Source organism: Equus przewalskii, chromosome 1 (assembly GCF_037783145.1).
Source record: "Equus przewalskii isolate Varuska chromosome 1, EquPr2, whole genome shotgun sequence".
In the NCBI taxonomy this organism is placed as follows: domain Eukaryota; kingdom Metazoa; phylum Chordata; class Mammalia; order Perissodactyla; family Equidae; genus Equus; species Equus przewalskii.
In genome coordinates this window covers 173,164,697-173,190,412 of record NC_091831.1, presented here as the reverse complement: position 1 = coordinate 173,190,412, position 25,716 = coordinate 173,164,697, and the positions used below count along the sequence as shown (strand labels likewise).

General features: G+C 37.7%; 1 protein-coding gene across 27 annotated transcripts in view; it reads right to left on the bottom strand.

The window, feature by feature from the left end:
* The window catches only part of MIPOL1 (mirror-image polydactyly 1), a 302,383-nt gene that overhangs the window by 34,300 nt on the left and 242,367 nt on the right, over nucleotides 1-25,716 (bottom strand). For 24 of the 27 annotated variants that reach the window (XM_070629153.1, XM_070629266.1, XM_070629211.1 and 21 more), the window contains one exon: nucleotides 7,323-7,553. The exons of the other annotated variants lie outside the window; for them this stretch is intronic. In XM_070629153.1, the coding sequence (XP_070485254.1) occupies nucleotides 7,323-7,553 (231 nt within the window). The remainder of the gene's footprint in view (nucleotides 1-7,322; nucleotides 7,554-25,716) is intronic. 27 annotated transcript variants of the gene reach the window in all.

Here is a 25,716-nt window from a genome sequence, read left to right as displayed (position 1 = left end):
GGCCACCTACTGGGAGAGAAGTTCTGAAGTGAAGACGCAGATCACGTGCAAGGTGCCGTGCTGCAGTGCGATTTCTCAGTCCCTTCCCTCACGCTCTTAATGAGCTACGCCATAAAGTTAACTCTAAAAGGGAACTTATCCCCGAAAGTGCAGATTCTTAGGGTTAGAGAATTCCTTTTCTTCTTTAGCCTGGATCCTTCACTTTCCACTTCATTGGAATTTCTCAAATTTTGGGCTAGGCTCCAATTTTAATAATCCTATATCAATCTTTCCCCGGTAGAAAGGAATGATCTAGACAATGAAAACTATGTTTCTTTTTCATGTCAAAGTGAGACATTCCCTAAAGATCAAGGTGTAAGCCCAAATTCTTTAGTTTTGATAAAGAAATGAATACAATTATATATCTATCAAACATCTCTAATAAAAGTACCTCTAAAGAAACCTACTTTATGCACTCAATGGATGAGAAAGGTGATGTACCACACAAATATATAATGGATTTAAATTCTTTATAAAATACATACTTGTTTGATAGAGTGCAAGACTTGTATTTCATAAGTTAAATATGTATTTAAAAACATGCGTTATGATTTACAAATCCAGAATATTAAATTCTTAAAAAGCACATCATGTGTTCAAGCATAAAAATTAAGCACGTTTGATGCTGTACATGTTACAATCATTGCTGACTCAACCTGAGTCCATGATCTATATTCAAGTGACAATAAAGCTATATCTAATTAGATCTAGATTTAGAAGGCGCCTTTCAAAGCTGAGTGGGGTGTTCAACCGTACACAAACTATCACAAATAAATTAACTATTTGACTTATTATTTGCTGAGGTGTGTGACATATCTCACAGAGCTTTTAGGTTTCAAACACAAAGAAACATTTTGATGAGCAATTTCCAGAAAAGTTTTAAATCCTCCCATTTATTAATAATACTAATAAATCAAAGTCAACTTTCAACATTATATTAAATATTGATTTAAACCTTGTGTTGAGTTGGGAATTTATGAAACTTCTTCTTTGACTCAATCAACAAGTATTTACAAAGTGTTCACACATGTCTAATATTGCCTTGCAACTTACAGCCCAACCAAGAATTTATAGGGACAAATCACAGGTAAAGCTGGCAAGAAGCAGAATAATTTTAATGAAAAGACAGTGCAATTATAAGAAATTCACTAATGCCTTTCATATTAAACTATGTAAGAATATTTTAGCACAATTATTTTTCATTATGGGTAAAATCAGATTCTGGAGCCAACAACAAAACTAAAAAGTTTATTGAAGTCTTTTGATGAAAATCGCAGGCTTTTTTCTTCTTTTAAATAAGAAAAGCGGGCTTTTTCTTTTTTCTAAGTCAAGAAACTGTGGAAATGCTCTGTTCCCCTTCCCAGCACCCAGAGTCATCTACCCTCTTTCAGAATTCAACCTGCAAACAGATTAAGCAGCTGAGTTTGTGCAAAGTGTGTTTGCTTTACGCTAAGAACCCTTGTGTGACACTATGGCGACTCCCCTGACACCTCGAAGGGAACTACAGTTCTTACTCATCAGCAGGGAAACCAGGCTGAGAATTCACAATTTCTTTGTAACCTCAACTTCTTCATAGAAATCAGTATTTGACCAAGAGGCAGGAAAGGCTTTGCTGGCTTTACATGTTCTTCTTCTATTTTTTTTTTCTGTCAATACCACTCAAAAGACTCAGGATGCCCTATATTTCAAAAGGAAATGTTTTACACTGATCTTTGATATTTTAATTATGCAATTAAAAATTAGTAGGACACATGCAAATTTTAAGTAATTGATTTTTAAGAAAAGCACAGAAAAAGAAAACTCTAAATAGTTGATTTTTTTTTTGTTGAAAATATGTTTAAAAGTCTACAATTTTCTCCTGCATCTTTTTGTCTCATCTATTCATCATATAGTTATAGTTTATGAGGGAATTTGGATCACATCAGTGTAAATCTGGCCCACAGTGAAGATGTGACATAAGTGACTTCGCTGTAAAAGAGAGATCTTCTAACCTTATCAGCCTGCTTGTAGACACTTTCACTTTAAGTAACCATGTGTTGCTTAGGCATGCTAAGCATAGTAAGATATATTTTAAAACTCCTTAGGAGAACTTTTGTTCTAGGCCACAAGAAGCATATCTGTAGATGGAAAGACAGACGAAAAATAAAATAAAGCATAAAGAACCATAGAATTTTAAATCTCTCATGATGATAAAAACATCTTTTAATGGATTGGTGTGTCAGTTTTATCTTTAATAAATGAGAATTAAGGACAGTCCTTGGCAAAATGATTAAGAGACACTTTTTTACAAAGTTCCTGTGCTCTCAGCCTGCTCTTTAGTTCCTTCTGCCTCCACATGACTCTAAAACCCAGTGCACCAGCAAAAGAGCGATTTAAAAGCTAAGTCACAATATGCTCTTCTTGCACAAACCTACACATTTTTCAAGAGAAGTGCAGAAGGAGAGTAATGCTTAACCCAAGGGAATGGATTTCCATTGGTGAAATTCTAGGCTTTATGACACCTGGGCCAAGCAGCTATTTTTGGGCAATGATGTCTGGCACTCATTACAATTTACCCTGTAAGTGATTATCTGCCTATAAATATTGGCAGGCTTACGGATGATAATTCTGGACAGCATTCCTTTCCAGGAATACTCCTATACATTAAAATATTTAAGAAATTAGTTTTGACTCTGAAAGAAATTAAAATATAAATTTAAAATTCAACGGTTATTAGAAATAGTATATGGTCGCTCTACACCATTACTGATTTCAGCTCTCTTAAACATAATTAAACTTGAATATAATTAAACGTAATTAAAGTTGGTGGTTGTTAGAACAAGGCTTAAAGCTGATCACTGGGAAGTAAGAGATCCGAACTCTAAGGAGAGAGAAAGGAGTGGTGGTGCCAGTGAGGGGAGGTGGGCAGGACCAGCCAGAGAGGTCATCCCTTTCTGTGAAACTGGTAAGCTCTGGGTACTGGGTGGGGATAAAAATTTTTCTCTAGGGCCTAAAGCAGATCAGAGCACATCTGAAATCTTCCTGTGTATGCCTGACCCAATCTGCTTATAAACTGTCATTTTATCAAACTATTAAATTGTCCTAGTCCACTTGTTCGTAAGCATTGATGGAGCACCTACGTCACGGCAGGCGGCTGGGCGAGCACTGGCAGGAGATGGGGACACAGAGATGAACAGAACACTGTCCATGGCCTGGGAAAGCTCAGTGATGGGGAATTTTGCAGGAAGTGGAGTAGACAGGAAACAGATCTGCAGAACAATGATAACACCTAGAGGATTAAGGCCTCTAATAAAGGTATGGACTAAGTACTATGGAAACCATAAAGAATGAAAAAATAAAGGGCTATGAAATAAAATAAATCACAGGATCAACATTTAGACTGAACTTCAAGGAGTAATAAAAATTTGGCCAGGTACTAAAAGGGAGGAATATGTTCTAAAAAGAAGAAATAGCATGCGCAGAGATATTGTGGGAGGAAATGACACCAGAAAAATGGGAGAAGGCCAGTGATGGATCTCATATGTCATGCTAAGTTCTTTATACTTTAACTTGTAGGGGATGAAGGCCCCTCAGATTTTAAATAAGGAAGGACTATAACCTGATTTACGTTTGTTTTTTTTTTGGTGAGGAATATTGGCCCTGAGCTAACATCTGTTGCCAATCCTCTTTTTCCGTGAGGATGACTGTCCCTGAGCTAACGTCTGTGTCAATCTTCCTCTAGTTTGTATGTGGGACACTGCCACAGCATGGCTTGATGAGTGGTGTGTAGGTCTGTGCCTGGGATCTGAACCAGTGAGCCCCAGGCCTCTGAAGCAGAGTGCATGAACTTAATCACTATGCCACTGGGCCAGCCCTGATTTATGTTTTAGAAAAATTAACTCTGGCGGTAGGGAGGAAGACACACTTGAGAGACCTAGAGGCAGGTAAGTCAGTTTTCTGGTTATTTCAGTAGTCTAGAGGAGGGATGATGAGGGCCTGAATTAATGTGATTAACAAGTGAGGACGGGGTGGAGGGAATCGGCAGCAGACAAAAGAGGGATCGAGGGGTAAAGCGAATGTGACCAGTAAGGAAGAGTGAGGGAACAGGACAGTGCTGAGATTGCTGAGGACATTAACTGAGACAGGAAACACAGGAGAATGGGAGGGCTTTATTTTCAGGGGAGTAATTTTAACACTATGACAACACACAGAAGAGGGTGATTTAACTTTCCAGGAAGTTGGAGAAGACTTTGTAGAGAAGGGGCAATTGACCTAGTCTTGCTAGTTTGATGAATATGATACTAATAATATAATCTATTCAATGCTTATAATAAAGTGACTGGCAGTGAACTAGGCATTTTACACGCTACCCAGTTTATTCCTTACATCGACCCTGCCTGTGAAGCCAGTATTACTGTCCGAATTTTTTAACTGAGGAACTTTTGCTTCCAGGGGTTAAGCAATTTGCCCCACACCTCATAGGTAATAAGTGGAAATGCAGGGATTCAAACACAGGTCTGTCGGACTGGAGTACAAAGCCTGCCCCATCCTCCACGCTGCACTGAACCTCATGGGATGAATAAGCGCCTCAGGGGAGAAGGGGGCAAAGGCTCCAAGCAGGAGGACCGACATTTAGAAAGGCATTTAGTCTTGAAAAGGTAGAGCCCTTCTGAAGGATGAGACAGCACAGTGGGCAGTGAAATGACAAGAGAAGAAGGGACTATACCACATGCATTGTTCTAAAAGCATTACCTGTATCATCTCACCTAATTCTTAGAACATTATAAGGTAGGAGTATTATTGCCCATAACAGCACAGTACTTTAAAATACAATGTCCAAGTTCACCTACTTATGCATTCTGAATACAGAGTCTGAGATGTAAATCACTATGCTATATTGCTGAGGATATATGAGCATCTTTGCCTTTTTTTTTTTTTTTAAAGATTTTATTTTTATTTATTTATTTATTTATTTATTTTTTTCCTTTTTCTCCCCAAAGCCCCCCGGTACATAGTTGTGCATTCTTCGTTGTGGGTTCATCTAGTTGTGGCATGCGGGACGCAGCCTCAGCGTGGTCTGATGAGCAGTGCCATGTCCGCGCCCAGGATTCGAACCAACGAAACACCGGGCCGCCTGCTGCGGAGCGCGCGAACCCAACCACTCGGCCACGGGGCCAGCCCCGTTTGCCTATGTTTTTTACCATGATCATGTATTAGTTTTATAATAAAAATATAATTAGGAATGGGCCATTGAAGTTAATACTTAGGAAATGGCTGGTAATCTTAAGAAGAGCTAGCCATAGTGTACTGAGTAGCAGAGGAGTAAATGGGAACTGAAAAATTAGAGACAGTGAATATACATCAGTTATTCAATAAATTTGGCTGTGAAAGGAAAAGGGGAAGTTTGTACCATTTTAGCTGAAACTGTAATTATTGCCCAGAATACTGACATATTTACAAAAGCTCTTCAAAAATAATTGCTAATAAAAGTAATTTCAGATTATATGGAGAATACTAATACCATCTAACAAAGTCTTATAAGTTGGTTTCTTAGAAGGTTATCCTCTGAAACCCAATAAGATAGGATGATGTCCAAGTTAACTGCAATGAAGATACACTGCTCAATTGAGGGCAATTAAAAATGAAATATAGTGGATTGAACATGAAGAGGAAAGCCCAACAATATTTCACCTGGGTCTTATTGCTGGAAATCAGAATAAAAGATTTAACATTAAAATTAAAATTTAACATTTAACTTGCAAATGACACACTGTTGCACTCCCATGGATTGGCGCCTTTCCATTAAAAAGTTTTCAGTTGTCTGTGGTTTCATGTGAAGAATAGGGACAATACAGCGAGCTTTTCTAAAGGTTAAACTTATTCAATTTAAAGCATTATCTGAGAGGATATTATTTCTACTTCTTGGTATTCAGACTTATTTCTTTTAGAAAATGATAATGATAGTTGATGAGATCGACAAATAAAAAGTTGACAACATTTCCAAAGATTTTCTTGGAAATCTAATTGGTCTCTGGGAAACATTACGCTTAGGGAATTTTAGTCATGTATAGAAATTAAAGGAGTGCATGTAAAGAAAACTTTGAAATTTTTAATTATTTGTAGACTTGAAGCAAATGGAGCTAAATCAGATCCTGACTGTCAAAAGTCACTGATTTGTTATTTACAACGAATGAAATTTACCCATATATCTTGATATTCTTAGAATGTTAATGTACATTGCGAATAACTGGATACAGTTTCTGACTGAACAAAAACCTAAACTTTACACCTACAAAAAACAAAATACTTACCATAAATCACAAGTTTCAAGGTACACTGATAGTAGAGATTAATATGTATAATTCTTAACCGTTTTAAAGTGATCTTGATTACAGATTTACCTGACCTCAGCCTATTAATCAAAATATAATTTTAGGGATGTTGGGGAAATGGTTGAGATGACTTATTTTCACAAAAAGGAATGAGAAGTAAGAAATCTTCAAGTTAGCCCTACTTCATACTGTGAAACTGAAAAAAAAATTAAGGAAAAAGGTGCGTCTTAGAAATTGAAGGCAATTAGGCATGTGAATGATGTGATGTAATGCTATTAACAATACATGAAGAAGGGCTCAGTTAAAACAAGTTCTATTACATTACAGCCACTGTAGGAAATTCTGCTACAATGTTCCAGTCCCATAAGTTAACAAGTAACTTCTTTGTCTGATGAGTTACTTGTTAACATTTTGCTAGCTATCATAAGGACTGATTATGCAGCTTTATTTAAATTTTAATAAAAATGCAAAGATCACTGAAAACAAAGATAATTATGTATTGTGAAAATGTGCATTGAATACTTCAGAAGAACAACACATGAATAGCAATTTCACTCTCCCAGCGTCTATGTGCCTAGAGGTCTCAGACTGTAAGATCAAGTATGATCTCAGTTCAGGCAGCATTATCAGGAAGCTAAATAAGTGAAGTTGGTAACTTGACTGCCTCTTCCCCTTGTTAATAACTTTACCTATTACTTATGAAGCGATTTTAATAGTATGGCCTCCTTGAACTGAGGAAGATAGTACATAAAAATGGTTTGCCCTAAATAGTAACCATAATTCCCAATTAATGACTTTTTGATCCCAAATGTGGAGATGAGAGGCAAACTAAAAAAGTTCATTTGGTTCAATCTACTTTTGTCTTAAACTATTAATAAATAATAAATAATATATTATCTAGTTGCTAAAAGAAAGTGGTTTTGTTTTGTCTAGTTTCCTGCTTTTGAAATAACCCCGGATCACTTTACTTACTTCTGAGCCCTGTCCCCGGCCGCCCGGGAGGCCTCCGTGGCACGCCGCAGCTCTAACTCCATGCTTGCTCGCTCCGTCAGAGCTCGCTGCAGTTGGGCAGCCAGTTCCTCATTTTGTTGCTGAGTGATGGAAACAACGTTCTCTCTATTTTTTAAAGCTTTTTCGTAGGTGCTAAGGGTATGCTTAAACTGATCCTTCAGATTTTCTTCTTGGGATAAGGATTTGTGCAAACTGAGAAAATACAAAAATAAATAATTTAAACATAAATATGCAGGCGGAGTGACCAATAAGCTATTTCACAAAAATCTCCAGTTGGAAATATCCATTTCTAAAAAGCAATAAAGACATACTTAAATGGGTAAATTAAAATAATTTTTATATTACAACGTTATACTTGATAATTATTCCTTTTCTCTGCTTCTAGGCTCAAAGCTACCCAGACAAATGATTATCTATGCTACCAAAACATGCAAAAAGATGCTGCAAGATGTTAATTTAATTATAGCGGTGTAAATGTCACATCCAATTCTCTTTAAAAGGAACAACAGAAAATTGGAAAATACAGTATCTCTAGGTAAATAAAAGAATATAATGAGCTGACTGCAAAGAAGTGAGAAGTAAGAGAATGGGCAACAGTTTCGTGGATCCAGAGTCTTCGGCTGACCACTTGATGAGAAGGAATGAGGTCTGTACAAAGCCTGATCAACCACACACATGGCATTTCTACTTGTCACAGTTGAGATATAAATGAAGTTCAAACCACTAGTCAGACTGCACAGAAATAATATGTATTCAGATATATTTTCTTTTTGTTAATGAATCTTATGCCAAATATCTCCACTCATTAAGTCATACAGAGAAATAGCATATAAATTAAGACTAAATGAATGCAGAAGAAAATGCAGACAAACAGAATCCTAAAATGGTAAAGGTCAAATCTTTGATATGTCATTACACCTACCACCTGAGGTTATTCTGAAATGGCACCAAGCACCTCACTCAATTAAATAAAGACATTTTGAAAATATAAATATTTAATAAGGGAAATTTAAAATCCACACAGGAGATGTTCTTTTTTTATTAAATAAAATCATTTCAGTATATGCATACAAAAGAAATGTCGATGGGAGACTCGAGGTAAAACAACCTAACTATATAATACAGATTGATAATGTGAAAGAAAGTAATATAATTCTTAAAGCTGCAAAAAGCGAGTCAGTGAACTTTAGCACTGGCCGAATATCTAGTCTGATACTTTATTTGAAACTGTTCAGACTAAAGTAATTATAACTGTCTTCTTTTTGTTTAAGTAACCCATAAGGTTCTCCAGTGTGCTCTCTTTGGAGAAGTGTCACACAGAAACAGCACGCACGTGAATCAAGGACAGTTAGCATATGCATCAGCAGAAGTCATTGCAGGATCCATGTCAGCCCCCGAGAAGACAGACGGCTGCTACACTGCGGTCAGCCGATTACTACATTTGAAACAAGAGTGGTGTACAGCGCCACCCTGTAGAGAGCCAAAAAGGGTCTTTCTTCATGGTTTTCCCCTTGTTATTTATCTAACCCTTAGCTCATTTCTTCTCGGTTCTTTCCACCAATCCACACGCCTAGAGACTCCTGTCTCTGTCCCTCTTCCTACTCTTTCTGTGGCCTCTCACCCTTTCTGCATCCCTCCTGGTCCCAGGTCCAGTTTCCCTCAGTCCACCTTGTCTGTCTGCTTGAAAGATCCAAGAAAAAAAAAAATCAAAAACAAACACAAAACCTTTAAAAACTTAAGACTGTCTATGTTCTTTACATTTTAAACATTGTTACTTGCCTTTTAATTGTTACATTTTAAATTACATAAAGTGCACAAATCTAAAATATCCAGCTTGACAAAACGTAAAGCACAAAATACAAAACAAACCCAGAAGACTCGCCCCTCCCCCCAGTTGCTCCCCTCTCCCAAGGCAGTCACTATGGCCTGATTTTGACATGTTTTTCTGGCTTATTTCGCTTATCATAAGGTTTATGAGATTCACCTGGTTGCTGCATGTGGTTCACTGTTTTTTATCGCTCTGAAGTATTCCGCTACATAAATATGCCACAAGTTACTTAAGCATTCCCCTGGTGGGGTGGTGAATATTCCCACGTGTCTTTGATGGACCTAAATGCTCGTTTCTCTTTTTGTTTGTTTTTGTTTTTTCCAGCTTTATTGAGATATAACTGACATAAGTACTCATTCCGGGAGCAGAATTGCTCCATAGGGTGTATGTATGTTCAGAGTTAGTAGATGCTGCAAATGGTTTCCTCAAGTGGTCACAGCAATTTCCACTCCGCAAGCAACATACGAGATCCCGGTTGTTCCGCACGCTCCTCTAGAGTGGGGCTGCCAGCCCTTTACCTTGAACCACTCTAACAGGGGAGCAGTGATATTTCACTCTCTCAATGTTCTTTTGATGAATGTAAGTTCTTAATTTTAATGACATCCAATTTATCATTTTTTTAACGACAGTGCTTCTTGTGTCCTATTTAAAAAATCTTGCCTACCCCATTCCTTTATATTTTAATCTTGTGTGTATGGTCTCATTTAAAACTCAGTTTGTCTATGATGTCTAAAACACTATTCATTATACACTAACCAACTAAACACTAAGAATCAATGATTTAATTTTTAAAATCTCATCCTTATTAAGATCATGGTATCCCAATTTAATTCCCAAATCGTTCATCACTTCCTAATCTTCTATCATTTAATCTTTGTTTGGTCAAATTTATACCTGACTTTGATTTTTCTCTCAGATGGACATGTGACTGGGACCCTTTACTATCATTCCTAATGTCTTGGAAACCTTTAAATTCCCATCAAATGTTTCTCAAACAGAAGCAATAGCTGGAGTGATCTTTTAAAAAGACAAATTAGATAATGTCACTTAAAATCTTGTAGTAGAATCTCATTGTATTCAGAATAAATCTCTAAAAATAACAACAAATTACACACATTTTTTCTTTTGGTGAGGGAGATTTTTTTGGTGAGGAAGCTGACATCTGTTGCCAATCTTCCTCTTTTTGCTTGAGGAAGATTGTTGCTAAGCTAACATCTGTGCCAGTCTTCCTCTATTTTATATGTGGGACGCTGTCCCAGCATGGCTTGATTAGCAGTGTGTAGGTCCAAGCCCAGGATCTGAACCCACAAACCGGCGGCCACTGAAGTGGAGCATGCAAACTTAACCACTATGCCACTGGGCTGGACCCGACAAACTACATATTTTAACTCACCAAACCTCACAACAACTTATGAGAGAAGTCCTATCAATATTACATTTTTACTGATGAAGAAATTGCAACAAAGAAAAGTAAATCAATTAATCTCAACACCTAGCACAGCCAGAATCTGAACCCTCCCAGTCTTTCTCCCTCGGCTGGTCCACTCCCCCTACTTGCCATGGTACAAAGCTTGCATCAGCTGGTCTCTCTACTTCCTCATCTTTCAGCCAGACACTGGGTTTCTCAAGTACATCCAGCTTCTTCCTGCTGAGGCTTTTGCTCGGAATGCCCTCCTTCCTCTGTCTGACAAAGTCCTACTCGCCCACTGGGCCTCAGCACAAAGGCTGCTTTCTCAGACAAACCTTTTATGACTCTGCAATTGAAATTTTGTTGTTCTGTCTCATGATGCTACTCTTTTCCTTCTCAGAACTTAGAATAATTTATAGGTTTTTTTCAGTTTCATCTTGCGATTTCCTTCCCAATTCCAACATATTAATACTCCATTTACATAGCGCAATTTTCTTCAGTGGGAAGAATGCATTCCTTAAGAAGATCAATAAATCAAAATCTTTGTAATTCTAAGGAGATTGTCTTACAGGAAGAAGGTGAAGCAGAGGGCCGTAATCCCAGCATTTAGGAATCTGTAAGCATTGAAGCACGTTCGGTTTTAGCAGCGTTCTCCCTCAGAATGCTCTTCCCTAACCTGACCACGGGGCCACGTGGTTTAGCTCTCTTCACAGAGTCATAGCACCTTCAACCTCTTTTCAAACTTACTGATATTCAAAGCATTTTCCAGCAGCATCACAATTTATTGGTGCTTAAATGACACTCTATGGGAAAATATTTTGAGTTATAGTAAGAATAAACGATAAAAACAACAGCAGAAGAGGCATTAAATCACTCTCAGAAGTCCCAAAGCATGTACCCAATAGTGTGCCCCACAAGCCAGTGACACAGGGTGGTAACTATTCCTGTTTATCACAGGGTTAATGAGGTGACATCGCAAGCAAAGCTTCAATTCACTCTTCCAGTTTGGAAATTACATAATTCTTAATGAATTAAATTTTTCTAATTTAGTATAAAAAGTATCATTTAAAAATACTTTTACTTAATAATCTTTCATATTATTATAATTGTAATCCATATCAAATGAGACTGCACATTATCTCCTATGCTGCTCCCCACATTGAGTCCAACAGCAAAGAGCCAAGGTAGAAAATGCCCTTCGATGGGCGTTATACCAGCAGGTAGCATGCAGCAGGTTTCCCTTCTCTAGTGGTTTCTCAGTTTCAGTGTCTCCCGGTCTATTCCCTCATGTCTGTGGGTCTGATTAGTTTCCTGGTCCCTGACTCTCTCTACAGCCTCAGTTTAAAATATCTTGGAACTATCGGGTTTATGACTCACTTTTATGCTTTGCTGGGAGATATTTCTGTTCTCCTCACTTGTCTGCTTACCTGCTTGTTGAACTCTCTCTCAGTTGTAACGTCACACGCGGATGCAGCGTACTCTTGCACTTGGTACTTTTCCACTAATATCAAGTTTTGATGCTACTTTTCTTGGCTTCTCCTCTTGCCTCCACAATCGGGTATATTACTTAAGTCCTTCCAGGAGATCACATTGCTCACCATCCCACAATAAGTACTTACTCTTCCGCTTACACTTCATTTATTTTCAGCAACTGCTCAATCACTCGTGTGTTCTATATACACTGTTTATTTTAATTGGATAAATATTTTCCATTAAAAATTTACAGGTGAGTTACCACAGTATAGACCAATGGTTCTTAACTATGAGTAATTTTGTCCCTCAGGAGATATTTTCAGTCTGGAGACAATTTTGGTTGTCACAAGTGGAGGGGGCATGCCAGTGGCATTTAGTGGGCAGAAGCCAGAGATGCTGTTAAACATCCCACATTGCAGGGGACAGAATCCCACAACAAAGAATTATCCAGTCGAACATGTCAAGAATGCCAAACCTGGTACAGATGAAAATAAATGTCAGTTTGGACTTTGAAGAAGCAGATTCAAATTCAGTCCTGTCATTCACTCTGTATGACCCTGGGAAAAATACCCCTTTGAATATTAATTTTCTCAACTCTACAACATTGAGAAAAATTTCATGGAGTTCATATGAGAACAAAATGAGGTGATCTATCTACATGAAAATATCTTGCGCAATACCTGGCAAAGAAGAGGCCTTCATACATGCATAATTTTTAAAAGAATTTATTTCTAATTAACTTTGTCTAAAATCTTAGGCGATACTTTTTTTTGAGGAAGATTATATTAGCCCTGAGCTAACTACTGCCAGTCCTCCTCTTTTTCTCAGGAAGCCTGGCCCTGAGCTAACATCTGTGCCCATCTTCCTCTAATTTATATGTGGGACGCCTACCACAGCATGGCGCGCCAAGCGGTGCCATGTCCGCACCCGGGATCCAAACTGGTGAACCAGGGGCTGCCGAGAAGTGGGAACGTGTGCACTTAACTGCTGCACCACTGGGCCGGCCCCACAATACTCAGACATTTTATAAATACTTTGATGAAAAACAATTGCCTGTTTCTACAGGTTTTTCATGAATTGGGAGAAGTAAACTAGTTTTCCTAATCTTTATCACTTACTGATAACATTCTCAAATCATTCTGGAAAAAAAAAAAGAGGCAGGTTTGGCTTGTTTTACTGAATTAAAATAAATAAAGACAAAGTAAGAATAAAAGGCAGAAGCATGTGCTACTTGTCATAAGTATATATTTTCTGAGAGCAAAGGTTTGTTTTTACTTCCTGATTTACTGCATCAATTAATTCCATCTGAGTTTCTGACCGACATGATTTCCCTTTTCTCTAAAGAACTTCTTTTTAACATTTCCTGCAAGGCAGGTGGACTGGTAACAAACACCCTCAGATTCTGTTTGTGTGAGAAAGTCTTTATTTCTCCTTCACTTTTGGAGGATGATTTCACTGGATACAGAATTCTAGGATGATGTCCCAAGTTCTGACACTCAAGGTGCTCCAAAAGTCTGTTCTTTTCTTTTCAGACTTCTTCCTACCTACTCTACCAAAATCTTTTATGCTAGGCAAATGGAAATACAAGCTGTTCTTTGAAAATGCCCTCACGCTTTTCACTTCAGATTACTGCTCCCACTGTCGCCTCCCCTTGGAACGCTCTTTCCCTGTCCCTCCACGGGCCCTATCACTGCCCTTCAAGATCCAGATGAGTTGCCACAACATGAGGTCACACTCCGTACCCTGCCCAAGGAGATCCTCCTTCCTCTCAGCTCCCACTCCCTCTGCATATCCCTTAGATGATATCCATCCCTTTCTACTACCCTTTATAGCTATTGTGTACTTGTTTTATCATCCCTACTGGAGTCTAATACTCTTGAAAGAGGGGACCATGTCTATTCTTCTTTGTTTCCTCCTAGGGCCTAACATGGTGCCGTCTCTATAGGAGGCACAAAAAATGTATTTATTAAACACTGTTGTTTCAATGCTCCATTTGAACAAGTGGGCTCTAGCTTTATAAAAGAATCATATCAATTTTATTCCCTTTCTTTTCTCCTTATCTTTTTTCTTTTAAAGATTGGCACCTGAGCTAACAACCGTTGCCAATCTTCTTTTTTTTCCTCTGCTTTTTCTCTCCAAATCCCCCAAGTAGATAGTTGCATATTTTAGTTGTGGGTCTTTCTAGTTGCGGCATCTCCTTATCTTAATGTGCAGCCCCATATGCTCCACCGCTTTCCCTCACCCACATTCCACTTCATTACATTTTTTGAATATTCTTAAAATAAACTTTTTGCTTTGAGATTATTGTAGATTCATATGCAGTTGCAACAAGCAATACACTGGTGTCCTTTGATCACTGGTGTCTTTACCCACTTTGCCCCAATGGTAAGGTTTTGTAAAATGATGGTAAATAGCACCAACAAGATATTGACATTGATATAGTCAAGAAACAAAACAGTTACATCCCCACAAGGATTCCTCACGGTTCCCTACCATCCCATCCCCCCATTAAACCCTAACAATCAATAATTTGTTTCCCATTTCTATAATGTCAAATGTTATATAAATGAAAAGGTTACTTTTGGGATTGTCTTTTTTCACTCAGCATAATTCTCTGGGGATCCATCCAGGTTGTTGCATGTACCAATAATTAGGTTTTTCTGAGGAAATGGTCCATAACTTCTGTGTTGCCTTTTCTATGTGTGTAGAGTTGTTCATAATAATCCCTTATCCTTTTTATGTCTGCAAAGGCTACATCCTCTGTTTCCTTCCTGATATTGGTAATGTGTCTTCTCTCTGCCCTTAGGTGCTTCTTTCTGTTCTTATCTTTATTTTTTCTTCCTTATGTTTGCTTTGCATTTATTTTTCTGTTCTCCTTCTAGATTCTTGAGGTAGGAGCTTAGCTTGTTGATTTGATATATTTCTAATTTTCCTACTGTACACATTTGGTGCTATAAATTTCCCCCTCAGCACGGCTTTAGCCATGTTTCACAAATTTTGGTATGTTGTATTTTTATTTTCATTCACTTCCATGTATTTTTTAAAACTTTCCCTTGAGAGTTCTTCTCTGACTCGTGGATTATTTAGAAATGTGTTGTTTAGTTTCCAAGTGTTTGGAGATTTGCCTTTAATTTTCCTGTTACTGATTTCTGTTCTGATTCTATTGTGGTCAGAGAACATAATCTGCATGATTTCAATTATTTTAAATTAACTGAGGTCTGTTTTATGACTCAGAATATGATCTGTGTTGGTATATGTTATGCAGGCGTTTAAAAAGAATATGCTGTTGTTGTATGGAATGTCTAAAAATACTGATTAGATCTGGCTGGTTGATGGTCATGTTGAATTCTTCTGTATCCTTGCATTTTCTTCTGTCAAGTGTGAGAAAGGTGCTGAAATCTCCAATTTATAATTGTGGATTTGTCTATTTCTCTTTTCAATTCTATCAGTTTTCGCTTCATATATTTTCAGTTTTGTTGTTTGGTGCAAATACATTTAAGATTGGTATGTCTTCTTGGTGGATTGACTCTTTTATCATAACCTAACGCCCCTGGTAACCTTCTTTGCTCTAAAGTTTACTTATCTGATACTAGTATAGTCACTCCTGCTTTCCTTCGATTAATGTTTTCACGGTTTATCTTCTACTCTTTTACTTTAATTTGCCTGTATCATTATATTTGCCATGAGTTTCTTATAGATGGCATATATTTGGGGCATGATTTTTAATCCACTCTGTCAATATCTGTCTTTTAACTGTTATATTTAGACCACTGAGATTTAAGTTAGGGTTTATGCCAGCCACTTTATTTTTAATTTTCTGCTTGTTGTTCCTGAGGTTTTGTTGTTGTTGTTTGGTTTCTCTGTTTTCTTTTTCCTGCGTCCCTGTGGGTTATTTGAACATATTTTGGAATTCCATTTTTATATATCTACAGTGTTTTTTTAGTGTGTCTCCTTGTATAGCTTTTAAAATTGTTGCTCTAAGTATAACATTATATATACATAAGTTATTGTAGTCTGTTGATGTCATTAATTTACCAGCTCCAGTGGAATACAGAAACCTTGCCCATCTTTACAATCCTTTGCCTTCCCTTATTTATAACATAATTATTTAAAATATATCTCTACATACGTTTAGAACCAAATCAGAGTGTCATAATTTTTTCTTCAACCATGAAACATGATTTAAAAACTCAGAGGGCCTATTATAATTCTCCATATTTTGCTCAGTGTTCTTTATTCCTTCCTGACATTCCAAGGCTTGTCCTTTTATCGTTTACTTTCTGTCTAGATAAATTCCATTAGCTATTCTTTTAGGATAGATCTCATGAGAAAGTCTCTTAGTTTTCCTTCATCTGAGAATATCTTGACTTCTGCCTTCATTCTTGAAGTACATTTCACTGGGTCTAGGATTCTGAATTTACAGTTCTTTTCTTTCAGCCTTTGAAGAATATTGTGCCACTTGTTTCTGGCCTCTAGTTTCTGATTAGAAACCTGCTGTAATTTCAATTGTTTTCCCACTATAGTTAAAGTGTTGTTCTCTGGGTGCATTCAAGATTTTGTCTTTGTCTTTAGTTTTCAGTTTAACTGTGATGTATCTTGGTGTGTGTTTCTTTGGGTTTCCCTCTTTGGAGTTCTCTCAGCTTCCTGTAGGTTTATGTCTCTTGCCACATTTGAAAAACTTTCAGCCATTATTTTTTTGTGTAATTTTTCAGCTCCATCCTCTTTCTTTTCTCCTTCCATGCCTCCAATGACACAAATGTTAGATATTTTATTATAGTCCTCAGGTCCCTGAGGCTCTGATCATTTTTTTTTTTTCAGTCTATGTCTCTGTTCTTCAGATTGGGTCATTTTTATTGTCCTGTCTTCCAGTTCACTAATTCTCTGTTCTGCCCTCTCAATTCTGTCATGGAGCCCATCCACTGGGCTTTTCATTTCAGTTATTGTGTTTCTCAGTTCCAAAATTTCCATTTGAAAAATAAAAAAATAAAGTTTCCATTTCTTTCTTCAATACATCTTCTATTTCTCAGAAGCAGAATTCTCTCTTCCATTAAACTTGAAGGTACACTTCTTTTCATTTCATTTCTAGCCATGATTGCTATTTCATAGTTTTAGTGATGCTCCTAACATCATATTTATATATTACATGATAAAATTTAAGATAGATCTTTTTGGCCTATGTTCTATATAGTGGTACATAAATACGAATGGTTTTGTGAGCACAGCCCCCTATTACTTTGCTTCCCAGGTCACCAAATTCATGAAGCATATAATCCACTCTTGGATAATCAGGAACTGATCCTACACCAATTTCAAGTGCTATAGTACATTTGATAATTAAATATTTTTTAATGGATCTTTCAAGTTAGTAGTATGATTGTTACATTTCTTTTCTAGTCAATGAATTCAACAAATATTTAGTGACCACCAGATTGTATCATAAAATCCAGTATCCAGGAGCTTTTCAATAAATATTAATACACTTATCACTACATCCACTTTAAAACTCATGAAATTTTAAGTTCAGAATTAATTGATTTACTTTATAATAAGGAAATTATTTTGTCTCTGAAATAACTTTAACAAGTTATTTCATTAAATGAAACCAACTAAGGCAACAGACGTAGCAAATCAGAGGAATCTCTTCACTGTCTGATTTACATTAAATCTCCTCAACCGCATTCTTAACTGTACTGAATGTGTTTCCCTACAGCTGTATGTCATTCAGAATTAAGGCCTATTATACTGAGCATAAGCTGATTTCCTCAAAAACAAGCAGGAGAAGTCAACTATTATTTGCTTGAAAGAGCCTTAGCAAATTACCTGATAGCTGGAAAATCCCAAAATATGTGAGATCAAACAACACACTTCTAAATAACACGAGTCAAAGACAAAGTCTCAAGAGAGAGTGAAAAATACTTAGAACTAAATGAAAATGAAAATACAACTTCTCAAAGTTTGTGGGTTTCAGCAAAAACAGTGCTTAGAGGAAAATGTATAGCACTGAATAGATACATTAGAAAAGACCTAAAACCAATAACACAAGCTTCCACATTAGAAAACTAGACCAGGAAGAGTAATGTAAACCTAGAGAAAGCAGAAGAAAAGAAATGAAATTTAGAGCAGAAATCAATGAAACTTAAAACAGGAAATCAATGGAGAAAATCATCAAAATGAAAAGCTGATTCTTTCAAGAGATAATGTGTGAGTTTCACAGGGCTGCCATAATAAAGTACCACAGATTGGTGGCTCTGAACGCTTCTGGCAGGTTCAGCATTCTTTCCCTGAGGCTGCATGGCTCTAATCTCTTCACAGGGCTTTCTCCTCTATGCATCTCTCTCTCAAAACTCCCTGTGCCCCCTCTTACAGGAAGACGTGATTGCATTGAGCACCTACCCTGGTAACCCAGAATAAGCTCCTCCTCTCTAGTTCCTGAACTTAATCACATCTTTTGCCAGGTAAGGTAACACTCAACGGTTCCAGTGATTTAATACAAACATCTTTTGGGGTGTCATTTTTGGCCTACCATAATCAATAAAATTGATGAACCTCTAGCCAGGCTTCCCAAGAAAAAGCAGAGAGCAGATACAAATTACTAATATCAGAAATGAAGGAGGGATCATCACTACTGATCCCAGGGACATTAAAAGGATAAGAAAGGAATGTTAGGAACAACTCTGTGTCCACAAATTTAATAGCTTACATGAAATGGACCAAATTCCTTGCAAGATACAAACAACCAAAACTCACACACAGAGAAATAGATAATCTGAATAAGTCTTCATCTATTAAAGAAACTGAATCAATAATCAATAACATTCCAAAAAAGAAAGCGCCAGGCCCAGATGGGTTCATCAAACACTTAAGGAAGAAATGAGAGCAACTCTCTACAATCTCTTCCAGACAGTAGAAACAGAGGAAACCCTTCCTAACTCAATCTGTGAGGCCAGCATTACTCTAATGCCAAAACCAGATAAAGACATTACAAGAAAGGAAAACTTACAGACTAATCTCTTTCATAAATATACAGGCAAAAAATCCTTAGCAAAATATTAGCAAGTCAAACCCGACAGAGCAGATAAAGAATCACGCACTATGACCAAGTAGGATTTATTCCTGGGATGCAAGGCTGGTTCCACATTAGAAAATCAATTGATACAACCCAGCACAAAACAGTCTAAAGAAGAAAAACCATTTGATCATATCAATAAATGAAGAAGATGGGTTTGACAAAACCCAATACCCATTCATGACATTAAAAAAGAAAAACCTCTCAGCAAACTAGGAATAGAGAAGAAATATCTCAACCTGACACAGAACATCTACAAAAAACCTGCAGCTAACACTGAGAGATTCGATGCCTGACACACAGCTACTGTTAGAATTAAGTGGGTTCACTGGATTGTTGAATATAGGGCTCAGTCAGTACATGCATGTTGGAAGCATGTGTTTTGTTTTACTTGGAATTGGGTGGCTGCATGGTGACACTTCAGGCCCTGCTTCCCTTCCTCGCATCAACAAATGACAACTGTGTGCTGGGCACTTTGTTAGGGCTAAAGATAGAATCATGACTGAACACACATTTCAAATTATTATAAACACCGTAAAGGAAGGGATGTGCCATTTGAGTTGATTTAAAGATAAGAGTAGGTGTAAAGTAGAGTAAGGGCGGAAGCAGAACTTGTGCAAAGGCCTCATCCTAGGAGGGACAATGGCTGAGGACAGCCAGGTGAAGCCCAGTTCTGCTAGTGTTAGTGGCTGGCCTTTTTGGAACATGAGAAGGATTTCGGTCTTTGTATTTAGGCAAATGAGAAGCTACTGAGGGATTTTAAAGAGAGGGTAACAAGATTTGTCCTTTTGAAAAACTGCTCCAGCTAGCAGGTGTTTGTGTGTCTCTATTATTCAAGAGGACCACCAGCCTCTAACTGCTAAGACTCGCCTTGTTCCTTCTCTGAGTGGGATAGCTCTGGAATTTCAAGAGAACATGGAACTATACCGAGGCTCAAATCTAGGAAATACAATAGAGCTCTAGGACTCACCTTTTAGTTACCTGGGCCAGATATACTACTTCTGAAGATTTCTTGTTCGGTTTGGTTTTCTGCCAGGAATTCTGATTCACTAAGTTCTAAAAGTATTCCAGTCTGGTCTAAAAGATGGGATTTCTCTTGGACCTTGTGTGGGATCATCTCACAGCTGACCAAATTGTCTGTGCTTGCTGTCTTCATCTTCTCAACCTCTAGTCAGGGCTCTGCAATCTGCTCTGTCCACAAGTGCGCCAAGGATCTTGTTGCTAAATAGAAAAGACACTTTGACCCATCTGAAGCCAATCCTTTCTGGAAATACTTGCTTTCACTGCTTTCCATGAAAATACACTTCTGGTTTTCTGCTTGGTCAAAAGTATTTCTTGATGCTCTGCAATCTCCTTTGGGGGCTTCTTTTCTTTTACTGAACTTTTAACTGTTGGTGCCTTCTCTTCTCATTTTACCCACTCTCTCTTGATTTCAACCCACTCCCATGGCTTCACTCAATCATTTATATAGCTAATGACTCCTAACTCTGAAGTATTTCTCTCCAGCTCAGATTTCTATCCTGAGTACCAGATCTGCATAATCACCTAGTAGACATCTCCACTTGGCCACCCTGCAAATATCTACAACTCACTATGTCTAAAACAGAACTCAGATCTCATTTTATACCCCTCTCTAAATCAGCCCTCACTCTTCCTTCCCTCTCAGTGAGCACCTCTCTCTCCTCAGTGTTCAAGACCAAAACCTATGCATCATCCTTGACATCCATCTCTCACCACACAATCTAATCTGTCCTTTTGGTTTAAACTTAAATCTCCCTTGCATCTTTTCTATTTCTTTCCAGCTCCATTACCATTATCTGAATTTAGAGTGCCTGCTTTTATTTTCTTGAGTGGATTACTGCAATAGTCTTTTCACTTGTTCCTGTCCCTGAGTGAGTTTTCTTAAAGCACAAATATGAAGGCATCACTCTTGGATGAAACACTGACCCTATCCTCTTCTACTTAGCTAGCTCCTACTCATCCTTTAGATCTCAGCTTGGAAGCTTGGATAGGAGTTTCTCCAAGAAATCTGACCTGTTGTCCAGTTTGTTGATCCTCTCATGTGATCTCATAGTATTCTGACCTTTCAATTGGATGGATATTAAGCAATTGGGTTTTTTTTTCACCACTTGATCTCTAGCGTCTAGAAAAGGACTTAGTAAATATTTGTGGAATTGATTAATTAATTACTGGTTCCTTACGTCTGCTTCATGTGGTTCTTAATTTTTTATGTTTTAATGGCTGACTAGAATCTTTGTGACTGGTATGTGTCCTGCAGAATATAAGCTGTGGACATTTAGCACTGGTCTGTAGTTAACCAATGTGGCTGACATACTGATTGCTTTGCGAACACTAAGAGTAATAAGAAGCCTACGATTTGAAAGGAAATGAAAGAAAAAAAAGTAAGTGAAAATAACTTTGATGAGTTATTCTCTTCTGGAGGGATTTTAAACGGACTCTCCTGACTATAGCATCATTGTGGCTGTCAGCAGTTTCCTGCAGTACTACTAGAAACACGTGCTCCTGGAGGCCCCCCTGGTGGCCAAGTGAACATTTGCTTGTAGTGAAATAATCCCTGAAGGGGGCCATTCATTCAATAGATCTTTACTGAGCAACTATATGTACAGAGTGCCAGGTGTGTAGTAAATGCTTGGGGGCACAAGAGTGACCACAGCAGATAAAAATGTCTGATCCTACAGAGGTTTTGCTCACCATTTTATCTTTACTGCCTGGAAGAGCTGCTTAATAAATATTTGTGAATTAATTAATTCCTGTTTCTTAAGGCCTGCTTCTAATCTGAATCATTCTGCACTTCCTTACATCTTGACGGCCTTCCATTCTAGACGTGGTGTTGCACGGCAGACCCAGAGATAAGGAAGGAGGAGGGCTGTGATGGGATTCTGCTGAGGGTAACCTCTACATTGCTCCCATTTTTCTTTATTTCTCTATTTTACCATAATTTTGTGTAATTACCAAGAAATGTTAGCTTGTGAAATTTAAAGCAGGTCTCTTTGTAGTGAATAGAGTTACAAGAAATTATCTTTTATCATAATTTTGTCAACGATTTTGGCTATGGTAATCACAGAGAAATATTATTGACATATACCAGGATCATGTCTTAATTTTAGCAAATTACACATGTGCTCTATACACCTTATTTAAAAGGAAATCCATTTGTTTTTATTTTGTTTTACTTTTTTTAGCAGTTTCTCTGTACAAAAAGTGAAAATTGAAGACTTGCATATATCAGCCCAAGGTTCTGTCTGCTGCTTTATCTACCTGTTCTAGGGATTATCAAGATAAAAGTAAGGTTATTGTTTCTTTGAGAGCTAAAGCACTCAGTCAAGCATTCATTCAGGTTTCTTCAAAGGGGAATACTTGGTTTATCAGCAGTCTGATAACACTATAACATGCCTTATATCACATTTATAGGCATCACAATTCTTTAAAAAAATGTAGCTAATAATCAGGATGAATGTCATTTACTTTTGTTTTGGTCTCCGGGGAATGCTGTTTACTTTGCTTTAAAATTTATGTGAGTCATTTTGGTTATATGCCTTTTTTAATTAGCTTGAAGGAAGCAATCACTGGGGAGAGAGCGGAAATCAATTCTGATCCGATATTGATAGCTACTGTGCTGTAAACTGTGTGTCCTTTCTAATTAAATGTAAACACGTTCGGTTCTAAAGTCCAGCAGCAATGACAACAGTCACTAGGAAAGATTGCCCAAGCGCTGCTCAACGGCTCTGCCGGCCTCCCCTCCTTCCACAGTTGTGCTTGCGCAATCATTGTTGGGCGAATGCTGGTTGTAACTGACTTTTTTTAGGTAGTTTTCAGAGAAAAGATTCGACAAGAATGTAGAGTGCTCGGTAATACTTAAAGTTACTTATTAACTATGTCCCTCTGATAGCTAATCAATGGCATTGCAGAGAGTCAAATTTGTTGCCCTAAACTGCCCCCTGCCTACAGCCAAGTCTTGGTAAATATTTAAAGGCAGTAAAGGTGTTTTGCTGGTTATCAAACTGATATGTTAAAGGACTCTTAAAAGCAACTTTATCTTGCCTTCTTTTCTATAAATAATTTGCCCAGCAATATAGTGTGTAGGTGTAAAAGCATTCGGATTTCATTTTATTGAGTATCTTGCTCAGAAAAAGACCACGATGAGAATTAATATTTAAAAATGTTCATTTTAATCAGTACTACCTCACCTAAACATAAAAGGGAAAAACAAACCACCACCGAACTTCTCTCCTTGGTCAAATGCCAGCGCCAAGCATGAAGCAGCCCGGCCCTGTCACCTCGCTAAACACAACAGCAGACTCGTCCAAAACCTGTTGTACAGCTGCTCTCAGAAGGAAATGCTATAAAGTTTCTGTTGCTACAGAGTTGCCAGTGCTCTGTAAAATTCAGAAGACATTTGGATTTTTGCTTTTTATTCCACACAGTAAGGCCGGGTTTTACATCTTTACCTTTTGAATTCTCTCTCGAGTTTGAGGCCCCCTGGTTTTCTCTCCCCTAACTCCTGGCTCACCGAAAAAAAGGAAAGCCTTATTTTTTAAATAAGGAAGGGATCTTCTCAGACTTAAGTTTTATTAGAACAGTTGAGAAATGCTTAGGACCTTTCTAGAAATGAGGCTGATTTCTTTACATTTTACACTTATTTCATGCTTTTAGATTTTAAAGGAAGTCAACACATTCTTTTTTATTCTGGCAAGTATTTCAGTCTAAACATTTAATATTAAATATAATACTAAATACTGACTGACTCATGAGGTATGAATTTTAATAGCCTAACAGTAGAAAGTCACCACTTACTTTCCTAAGTATGAAATCAGCGCTGGTGGCTCACAGCTCTGTATTGTGTCAATGACCCTGCAGGGTGCACCCTACATCAAAAGAGTTAAAAGTGAAAATAAGGAAACACGTGTGGGAGTAAAAAGGTTAAAGTTAAGTTTTCAGAATGGAAAATATTACAAACGTGCCAGATCTGAGGTGGAAATACCGGATTTCGCAATATGGGGATGCTCTGTTTATTTTACTTTGTCGGGGTCTGAAAGGAATGTTTCGATTTTTTTGCCTGACGCGGCTGGTGTGTGGAAGACAAAGAGCCTCCCACTATCGGTGACATATGAAGTTTATTTTTAAGGTATTACTGATGGTCCAACTGCTCTGAAGGCAAAGTTTCTGAACTTTTCCTAAAATCCCGTCTAAGAGTAATTTGCTAAGATGGTGGTGTACCCTTGGACAGAGCAAGGTACCATACTCTAAAAGGAGTTTCATTTTGTAGGTTGCCGACCTTAGTATATCAAAGTTTGGAGAGGTGGCACAGAATATGTATGTTTTTAAGTTTGTACTTCTGGTTTACGTCTCTGAAGACATGTCTATATTGATTTTGATCTCTGAAATGTTATGTGACATAATGATGATATTTCCCTACTTCTCAAATTTGGCCAGGGACCCAGGTCAGACTAGAATTGTAGTACATTGAGGCCGGCAGGTACTTGTCTGGGGTCTCAATTTAAAATGGTCAGAAAAATCTCTTTAGACTCATGTTACACAGGTAACCAATTACTCATGTAAATGGAAAAACGTAAATTGGGTTACTGCTGCTGAAATAGATAGGTACCTCAACTGGAAATTTAAAGCAATTTTTTTTTCTGGCTCTGACACACAATTTCATATTATCAGGTACAATGACAAATCACAGCAACTATACTTTACCAGCCAGCTAACTTCTGAAACCAAATAACATCTAGAGTGATCCCAAGTGATTTAGTTCTAAACCATTTAATACGTTTCTTCAGAACCTGTCTGGTTTGGAAAATTGCAGAAGACAAGCAGAAGAAGCCATGGGAGTGGACAGTAGGCGTGCCAAACCCAGACTGAGTGAAGGATCTGGGGTGAGGGAGTTTCTTGGAAAACATGACGTCTAAGCTGCGTCCTGGAAAACGAGGAGAGTTGCTCAATCAAACAAGGGTAAATAAAGGGGGTTCCAGCGAGAGAAGGTAGTGTATCAGCGTGGTGGCAGGAGAAAAGCTTTGCTGAAAATATTTAACTCACTGTGGGCCTGTAACTACGGCTAGTCCTAAACAGAAACCTTCAGATCTCTGCAAAGTAGGAGAGGGAGAGGAGATTATCTTAAGAGGGCAAGAGAATGTTCTCCTACTTCCAAATATTTTCTGAATAACTGATGCCCTGATGGCTGGGAGGCCAATGTGTGCAAACTCTTGGGTCTGGTTGAGAATATATTCATTTTCACTGTCATCACTCATTCATTTGAAAAATATTTCCAGAACACCTACTTTGTGCCAGACACTATTATAGGCACTAGGGATAGAGCAATGAATGAAAGAGACCGAGACCCCTACTCTTGTGGAACTTTGAGAATGTAGCTTACCCAGCTTTAGCAAAGACCCATTTGGCAGGTCAGATCCGTCTCTGGAGACCACACCTACAGCCCTAGTCCAAGAAGCTCTTACCTCTCACCTATTTTCCACCCTATCTTATACCAGATACCAATTCTCTAATTTTTATAACTAACACTTTATTTTACATTTTATATTTTCATGCTAAGTCTTCT